The sequence below is a fragment of the Canis aureus genome, chromosome 15 (assembly GCF_053574225.1).
Source record: "Canis aureus isolate CA01 chromosome 15, VMU_Caureus_v.1.0, whole genome shotgun sequence".
In the NCBI taxonomy this organism is placed as follows: domain Eukaryota; kingdom Metazoa; phylum Chordata; class Mammalia; order Carnivora; family Canidae; genus Canis; species Canis aureus.
The window spans coordinates 33,244,629-33,254,525 of NC_135625.1; the positions used below are offsets into that span (position 1 = coordinate 33,244,629).

Consider the following 9,897-nt stretch of genomic DNA (forward strand, 5'->3'; position numbering starts at 1 on the left):
TTATTCAGGTAACTCTTTAATTCCAGAACAATAATATTTGCAAATAACCAGGTTTTTAAAAATAATGTTTGCTCAGATTTTAATTTGTTCTACTTTTACTTTTAGAACCAAAACACATATTTGAGCGGGGGGTTGGGGAAGAAAATGCTTCAGTTTTTCATGTTATATTTCAAAGTGTAGATTTTAAAATGTAACTGAATATTTAAATAAGGTGTCTTTTTTTTGGAAGAAATCAAAACTCTTGAAATAAAAGTATCACAAAACAGTATTAACAGAATCTGAACATTGTTTAAAGAAAATATCCTTTTAACATTTAACTTCTGGCTTACCTAATAGAGACATTTAAATAATAAATCTATAACATTTTTCCACAACTAAACATAAACCAAATGATGGAGACAAAGTCACTTTTTAAGTCACAGTATTACTGTTCAGGAGTTCAGGTGTTATAGACTATTTTCAAATAAAACAGCTATATGGACAAACCTCCCTATCCTCCTCTCCTGTCCATGTTGTTTTGATATTGCTTTAATTCTATAGTCTTCAAATTCCTTAGTTCTTTCAGCTGCAGCTCTTTGCTTGACTTTCCTCATTTAAAGATCTGTTAGAGAAGAATCTAAAGTATTCCAAATTCCATTCTATTTGGTGGATGTGAGTAAAGAGGCTTATCCTGGGGGTTCTAAGTGTTTTTCTAAATTGAAAAATTATTCTACAATAAATTAGGCTGAATTAAACTCTTTTTAGAGGTTTGTACTAGGTAACATAAAAAGTCTGCCAACATAGAAAGTTTGAGAAAACATTAAGGCTCTGCTAGCTATCTGTTTAGATTTAGCCAATGCAAATTTCTTGTCATGTTTTTGGGCCCACTGCGGCTTGAGAAAGGTCTATCCAGTTGTGTGGGATCTTTATAGCTAGAATCTGACAGGAAACAGGAATGGGTGTTGATGGGCAGAGATGGTGCTGAAGACCACATTTATATACTATAATCCCAGTTGTTCTATGATGATTATCTCTGAGACATTTTTTGCTTTTGTGGAACATTGGAAAAGGAAAAAAAAAACCTATGACCAGAGCATTAAAAAACTTCTATTTGTGGTGCATTATTTAAACTACTAAAATATTGACTAAACTAATGGCAAAAGGATAAGAAATTATTCCTTATTATCTGCTACAAAATCACTTTTAAAAAATGTTTGAATTGTGAAATACAAAGGAAATAAATCTTGTGGAAGGGGCTCATGGGAAAAGTTTTAATTAAATATACTGTAAATTCAATACAATGATATAAAACTACTTCAAACATAGAAACTTTAAAAATCTCTACTCAAGAACAAACACTGAACATATACAAACCAAGTTCCTTATTAAAACATATTTTACAAGTACAAATTAGAAAATATAGAAATGAAAGGAATTTCCCATTAGACACAGAATTGTAAATTATATGAAGTATCAAGAATTATAAAATAAAAAAAATAATTATAAAATAATTGGTCTAATTGACTAATTCAAGTAAAAAAAATCCTTCTTTAGTCTGAGTCAAAAGGCAAAATGCTAGCATAAATGTATTAAAAATATCAGAAAAATCTTAAAGATTTTACTACTATTGCTTAATTTTAATCATATCAAATGTTACATTTACTCTTATTCCATTAGAATAATCTCAAAATAATCTCTATATAACTGTAACAGTTGTGATGGAAACATTTCAAAATATAAATTTCAAAATATTGTTAATGTTTCTGATGGATATTGAAAATGGCCTACTACATTCACTAAAATATTGCATGGAAATAATTTTGGTATTTAAGATGTCAGAAATCGACATGTTTCCAATTACATTATATGATATACTGTTGATTTAAACATTTTATAAAGAGCTATATGGTTTCTGTTTCTTACCATATTTACATATAAAAAATGTAAAAACAAAAAAAAATAAGTAAAAAATACTTGGAAAAACATGTTAAATCCCCTTTATTTCAGTAGACAGAAGGCTTTTTTCAATGTCCTGGCTGAAAGGGTTCTTGTTGGCATGGAACTGAAAGAAAAAAAGCCACAAAGATTTGAGATAAGTTAAAGATGCCGACTAATGGTATGTAATAGTACAGTGGAAGACCTGACTTAAGTTAGAGCCAAACTGCACATCTGCCCTTTAATAGCCATGGGATCTTAAAAAGTTATATAAGGCTCTCCAAGCAGTACTTTCCTTATCTGTAAAAGAACAATAGTGTCTCTACAGGTATTCTGCGAGAGATAAACGGGGTTAAGGATGTAATGTGTCTCACACACAGAGCTCATTTAGCCCCTTCCTTTAATTCCATTTATGGTGCTGAATATAAGCATCAAGAGCAAAACATCAAGAAATGGGTCACAGGGATTTTCATACCTTTAGAAGAATGCAGTTCCTGAAAGCATGAGAAGTGAACTCTACAGATTATTTGCACTTAGGAAAACTAAATGAGGTGGCTTATTGCCTTGTAATATTTTTAGAGTTACTTTTGAATAATACAATAGGTAGATAGTTGTTTCTTTTCCTTTATTTTCACTTGACTAATATAACCAAGTAGGTTAACAATTAAAATTCTTGAGAATCAAAGCTGGATTTGATTCAGAGATATCTTTTTTAAGCATCACAAACATTAATTATTAACAAGAGAAAGCTCAAACTCTGAAAACCTTTATGTTAATGAAACAATTACATTCAAGATTTCCTATTTCAGAAATGAAAATTTCTAGTTTAGACTCGCCGCATCTACTATGTTTGGTGTGTTTACATTACAGCAGCAGTGTATCAAATTAATCAAAAAGGATAAAGCACCGTCATATACTTCCCCACTTCCACTCCTATGTCTTTCTCCTTTCCTCTACAGGTTTTTCTTCAGGTTCTGTTTTAGGTGAACAATTTCCATTCCTGTTTAAATCATTTGGTGGACCGGGATAGGAAGGGAAAGATACACAGGTAATTACAATACCATATAATACTCACATGCTTTATCATGTGAGAAACACACACAAGAAGTACTATGAAGTACCAGAGGAAATGTCACATGGGAGAACAGGATGAAGTTCAACGTGACTTGAATACAAAGGTGGAAGTGGTGGGAGATGAGGCTGTATAAACTGTGAAAGACTCTGCACTCCACGCTAAAATATTTGAATTTTATCCTATAGGTCAGAGAGTGTCAGTGGCAACTCCAATGTAGAGGTGCTACTGTGATCAGATTTTTAAATTAGAAACAGAACTATTTTAACAAGCTGCTTCTTATCCAATTCAGACAATGAATGAATAAATGAATTCAATTAATTTTTTCTATTTACTAATTTATAAGAATCTAGAGTTGGAAAACAACTTTTTATTTTATTGCTATTATTTTTTTTATAGATTTTATTTATTTATTCATGAGAGACACACAGAGAGAGAGGGAGAGACACCGGCAGAGGGTGAAGCAGGCTCCATGCAGGAAGCCCGATGCGGTACTCGATCCCGGGACTCCGGGGTCACGCCCTGGGCCGAAGGCAGGTGCTAAACCGCTGAGCCACCCAGGGTTCCCCTTTTATTGTTATTTTTAAGTTTATTTATTTTTAGTAATCTCTACACCCAATGTGTAGAGATCAAGAGTCACATGCTCTTCTGACTGAGCCAGCCAGGTGTCCCAGGAAACAACCTTTTAACTTGAAAGAAATTCTCTTGCATTTTTCTGTTTAAGACCATAAAAGATTAGGTTAAGCTTTACTTACAGTATATATTACTTCTGATGGTAGAATATTGGGATGTTAATGGATAACTGTAGTTTTTGCATGATTAATCATTGTTTTTATATTTTGTTTTATGCTGGTAAATCTATATTTCAATTTAATCTTAAAAATCTATGTTTTAATTATGATATTTTACAAATGGAATTGTACTTAAGAGAAAAAAATTTCAAGTTCTAGTGGCAATTACCAAGTTGTTCCATTCACTTATGGCCAGATATACTGTATTAGAATACCAAGAGAAAGAGAAAGGTTGCTTTATCTGACTGAAGTTTCTTTCCAACTTGGTTTTTTACTCTTCGTCTCCATTTATCAAAATAATGTATTTTCATGGTAGGAAATCTAGAAAATATAAAAAACTCTCTCCACAATTCCCCAATTTTATCACCCAGAGGCAGACAAGTCAAAATGTTGGTGTCTTTCATTTCAGTATTTCTAGGCATTTCTTTATTTACCCAGGTAAATATATATGACAAAGTTTTAAAAACTGTCATTAAAAACTTTTATAAACCCTGTGATTGTTGCATTGTATTTCATGGAATGGATTAAGAATAATTTACTTAACTACTTCCCAAAGTTGGGTTTTATTGAAGGACATACTAGTGATATTACCGATTCTTTTTGTTTCAATCTTTGACGATCGGATTCCCATCTGACAACATAATTCAACTCTGCCTAAGATTTGAACAATTCTACAAGTCTGCACAGAAAAATGACTGCTATAGATCATCACCTGCTGTAAATTTCATTTACATAAATGTACAAAGAAATAAAAGTAAAAACTCAATAGAGCACTAAAACTTCTAAAACTCACCATATGTCCAAGGAGCTTCTGGAAGCACACCTGAATCAGGAGGGTAAGGGTATACAGCTTGTTGGAATGGCTGATGGGGAGCATACTGTGAAAAAATCGGCTGCTGAAAATTGTAAGAAACAGGCACTTGAGATTGAAAATACCCATCCACTGGCACAAAGTTATTTTCTTGCGGCTCCCCAGCAAAGTAACCAAAATATTGAGAGTACAAAAGATTAGGATGTGTGTTTTGGACAGTACTTGCAATTGCAGTCAACATCCCAGAAGGAGGTGCCTGTACCTCATACGATGTTATTCCACTATATGTCTGTGTAAGGGAACTGCTGCCACTGCTGCTATAATGATAAACACACCAAGCATGGTAAGGATATGAAGTTCCAAATGAATGCTCAGAAGAATTATATATTGGGGTACATGCAGACCGTGGAAGTTCATTCCAATATGCAGCAGCATTCTGAGTTAGGACTTTTGAATTTTCATTATTCTGCTGTTCAGAAAAAGAATATTCTGCTGTTTGATTTACATTAAGGGTTAAGTTCTCAGATGCTTCAACAGATATAGTACTGGGACTCAAAGTATCCTTCATATATTTTTCTTTTAACTCAGTTTTTGCAGGCTGAGTTTTATTTACATGCAGAATAGGAGATTTGTTCTGGGTAAGTTTGGGTTCTGTAGCATTGGTGCATGCAGAATTTTTAATAGATGAATTTAATATTTCATTATCTTGCAGTTCAAAGACAGTGTCATCATTCATTCCTAAATTGGCAGGGATGTCCCCAATGAAATGGAAAATAGGGTTTGAGAGCACTGATGCATCAGGCAGAGGAGAAGCATCAGTTCCTGGTTTTATGTCTGAGGGACAAGATTTCTCTGCAGGAGTAAGAAATCTCTGTGAAGGCATCCTGCAGTCTTTTGGAAATATTCTGCCATCTACACTTCTTTGTTCACAAATTGCAAAAGAAGAACAATCTTTCTTATCACTCGTTTCAGTAGCACTAAAATTCACATTACTTTTCTTCATGCTATTTAAGTTCCCCTGTTGTCCAGTGAAGTCTTCTGAAGTATCAGGTGAAGTATTAGTTACATATATTTTGCCCTCTGACTTTGATGTGCAAATGTCTTTTAAGTTCTTTAAAGGTAAAACTGAGCCAGGTAGTGATCTTTCCACCTCAACCTTTTTTGGAGATACATGGTGTCTTTTCAGATTGTCAGATGAACTTGGTCCTATTTCACTTTCACTTTCGGGATGAGATCTTGTAGTCCTATTAAGTATAACACACACATAAAAACAACTTAAAATACATGGAGTCCCCAAATCTTAATGTAAACACATATTTGAAGTTTTTATTCAGGAGAATTCTTAAGATTTACATTTTCTCTATCAGCAGTATTTGGGTAACTTATTTCCCCAGTTTTACTCCCTTGTTTTGAATTCAGATTTTTTCCTGCTGAATGTGATATACTCCACATTTCAAATGTATTTCTAATACATTTAGAAATATATACAGTGCATCAATATTGTAATTATTTTATGCATTGGACATTTCCTAAAAGCGGCTTTTAGAAGTAGGAAATTACATCCAGTTTTTTTTTTACTGTAGTTTTGCATTCATATATTTCCAACTTGTTGATCTTCTCTACTTGTAAATGGCTATATAGAACTGACAAAACCACCAGCTGTGCCCTGCCCCTGCCAAAAAATCATCTTCTGTTATCAGGAACTACTAAGATATTTTGTTTGTTCAAGGTTGAGAAGAGGAAACACAGACCTCCAAAATATGATGCCAATTTAATATCCCTGACATTCCTACCTAAATTTAGAAAGTCTCACCCGGGCTGAAGGAAGCATTCACTATGGAAATGTCTAGAGCAAGATAGTTAATTTAGGTCCCCCAGGATGATTATATTTTTTGGTGTCTCATCAAATTCTTTGAATTACATGTGGAAAAGAACATGATGAAAAGAAAAAAATAATCACTCCTCCCATGCAAAAGAAATTAATCTTGGGCCTGGAGTTTGTGTATCTAACTCATGAAACTAACAGCTCTGTATTTTATTTTACCTAATCCAGTCTCCCCTAAAAGGCATTTTAGTGACAACATCATCATTCTTATCCAATCCTGTATAATACTTTGACAGTTTTCAGAAAGTAAAATTTTGGCTTTATCACATTTCCTATCTTTTTTTTTTTTAAATATTTTATTTATTAATTCATGAGAGAGACACACACACAGAGGCAAAGACACACACAAGCAGAGGGAGAAGCAGGCTCCATGCAGGAAGCCTGATGCGGGACTCGATACCAGGTCTCCAGGATCACGCCCTGGACTGAAGGCAGCACTAAATCGCTGAGCCACCCGGGCTGCCCACATTTCCAATCTTTAAGTGATGTCTTAACCCTATAGATTGACAGCTGCCTGTATGGTTACTCTTCTATGCATTCTCTTAGAGAATATTCTCCCATGAAAATAGCACCCTGTATTTTTTTTATTTTTATTTATTTATGATAGTCATACAGTGAGAGAGAGAGAGGCAGAGACATAGGCAGAGGGAGAAGCAGGCTCCATGCACCGGGAGCCCGATGTGGGATTCGATCCTGGGTCTCCAGGATCGAGCCCTGGGCCAAAGGCAGGCGCCAAACCGCTGCGCCACCCAGGGATCCCAAGCACCCTGTATTAACCTTCTATTTGGATTCATTTTCTTGCTATGTGAGACAAAGTTTGATTCTTTGAGTAGCAAATACCACCTATATTTAGTTGCTAAGACGATTATAGAAATGGTTTATGTTATCCCTTTTCATCTTTATGCCACTACACAACCAAAGATTCTAGAAAAGGATTCTAGAAATGCAATAAATAAAATGTAGATTTAAAGAACCAAAACCAAGTAAGACAGAAACGAGAATGCTCATCTTTTTAATTCTGTATTACTCATTCTCCTTCACAAAACGGAAAAAAGATGTGAATAAATGAAGCCTGTGATAATTTGAAAATTGCAGAGAGCTGAATGAAATTAGAGATGGTCAACATATTCAGTGGTGCCATCTCATGTCAAAATATAAACCATGTAGGGAGTTTTTCATAAAAATAATTAAGTTTAAAGAACTAGCCTTTATTTTTGAAATCATGTTCCTCCTATATTATGATGTTTAAACATCCTTTTATGAAATAGTAGTACATTTATAATATATGTATGTTGATGACTAAGTTCCCACTTAGTAATATAAGTCAGCAATTTCTATCTTTTTAACCAATTTTGAAATCTGCCTAGTAATACCCACAAGTTTAAAAAAACTCAGTCTAATCACTTGTCATATTATCTCCTTTTTAGCAAACCAGTTACTAATCCCCATGAATTCTTTAAATGATGTCTGTCAAATACGAATTGTACTTTCTTATTCTAAAAACATCACTCTTTTCTAACTTACTACTACTTCTAACTCTACTCAGAATCTTCTTATCCTTTTTTTTTTTTTATGATAGTCACACAGAGAGAGAGAGAGAGGCGAGACATAGGCAGAGGGAGAAGCAGGCTCCATGCACCGGGAACCCGATGTGGGATTCGATCCCGGGTCTCCAGGATCGTGTCCTGGGCCAAAGGCAGGCGCTAAACCGCTGCACCACCCAGGGATCCCTCTTCTTATCCTTTAAATCACTGAAAAAAAAACCCATTTCACAGGACATTACTTTTCAATACTTACAGAATGAAGTTCAAATTCCTTAAACCTTAATGCACTGTATAATCTGAAATCTTATTCTCCCTCCTAACCTTACTCTTTTCCTCTCAGTTACATGCATGATCCAATAGAAGTATATAAATAAATGTGTTAGTATTGTTCCTTAATATGTGCTTAATTTTGTTTAGTTTTTCTTCAGATAGGGCTGATGGCAACTCTTACCTTGGATGCTTGAATGTTGTCTTTTCTTTGTCGACTTTTGTGACATCTTTCATGTCAATCTACATTTTAAAAAGTTATAAAGAAAACCTACATTGGTGATGGTATAAAATGCAACATAAATATTATTTTCACATCAGATACTTAAAATTGCTTGTTCTGTCCTCATCTAAAATGCACTGTCATAAGCTACGTTCATTAATCCTCCCCATTTAAAAACCAGTGACTCTGCTGGACTTCCCATATGTCATAAATGTCTGGAGAAACTTTTCTAAACAAGCAATCTGCAACATTCTTTTTATCCCCATATCTTTTTTTTTTTAATTTTTATTTATTTATGATAGTCACAGAGAGAGAGAGAGGCGCAGAGACACAGGCAGAGGGAGAAGCAGGCTCCATGCCCCGGGAGCCCGACGTGGGATTCGATCCCCGGTCTCCAGGATCGCGCCCTGGGCCAAAGGCAGGCGCCAAACCGCTGCGCCACCCAGGGATCCCTTTATCCCCATATCTTAAAGTATTTTTTTTTTCAATTTTTATTTATTTATGATAGTCCCAGAGAGAGAGAGAGAGAGAGAGAGAGAGAGGCAGAGACACAGGCCGAGGGAGAAGCAGGCTCCATGCACCGGGAGCCCGATGTGGGATTCGATCCCGGGTCTCCAGGATCGCGCCCTGGGCCAAAGGCAGGCGCCAAACCGCTGCGCCACCCAGGGATCCCCTATCCCCATATCTTATAACAAATCTTGGAGTCCAATTTTAACTGCCCTTTTTAAAAACATACTCTTTTTAGTAGATCAGTCATTAAGTCCCATTGTTAAGTAATTGTCTGTCAAATATGGACTTTCTTTTCTTATTCTGTAAAACATCACTCTTTCTACAACACATTTCACAGGACATTACCTTCAATAAATACAGAATAAAGTTTAAACTCCTTGGACCTATATTTAAGACATTTTATAATCTGAAACAACATTCCTCTCTATCTTAGCTTACTGTTGTCCACTAAATTAAATTTTTGTTCTAGACTTAATTTTAAACTCACTTCTCAAATGATGTCAATAAACATTGTATTTTTGCCCATATTATTTCCATAACTTAGATACCCCCTTCTTTATTTTAACCTTCATCAGATAACCGTTTTTTCCTAATTTAAGGCAAAACTTCATTGTGTGCTATTCATTGAAATTAAAAAATAAACCTCCATTTTTTTCTTTTCTTCTCAATACTTAAAATACCTTTTTAAGTATTATCCTCATTTTACTCTTGATGTAGAGTACACAACTTGTATTTATTGTGTTTTGGAAGTATGCTTACAAACTGTTCTTTTATTAAGCATTTTCCTATAAACAGTGAAATAAATGACTGGTTTCCTGGTCACCAGTTTAACAAATACAATTACAATAGCCCGAGAAAGAATTCCTACTTTTCAGTGTGC

The 9,897-nt window shown here is 34.5% G+C and overlaps 1 protein-coding gene across 6 annotated transcripts in view; it reads right to left on the reverse strand.

Moving 5' to 3' along the window:
• Positions 1-1,958: 1,958 nt before the first annotated feature.
• TEX15 (testis expressed 15, meiosis and synapsis associated) overlaps positions 1,959-9,897 on the reverse strand; it is a 91,891-nt gene continuing 83,952 nt past the window's right edge. For all 6 annotated transcript variants that reach the window (XM_077849067.1, XM_077849065.1, XM_077849068.1 and 3 more), the window contains 3 exons: positions 8,469-8,527; positions 4,571-5,832; positions 1,959-2,041 (listed from right to left, as the gene is read on the reverse strand). In XM_077849067.1, the coding sequence (XP_077705193.1) occupies positions 2,004-2,041; positions 4,571-5,832; positions 8,469-8,527 (1,359 nt within the window). In that variant the 3' untranslated portion in view covers positions 1,959-2,003. The remainder of the gene's footprint in view (positions 2,042-4,570; positions 5,833-8,468; positions 8,528-9,897) is intronic.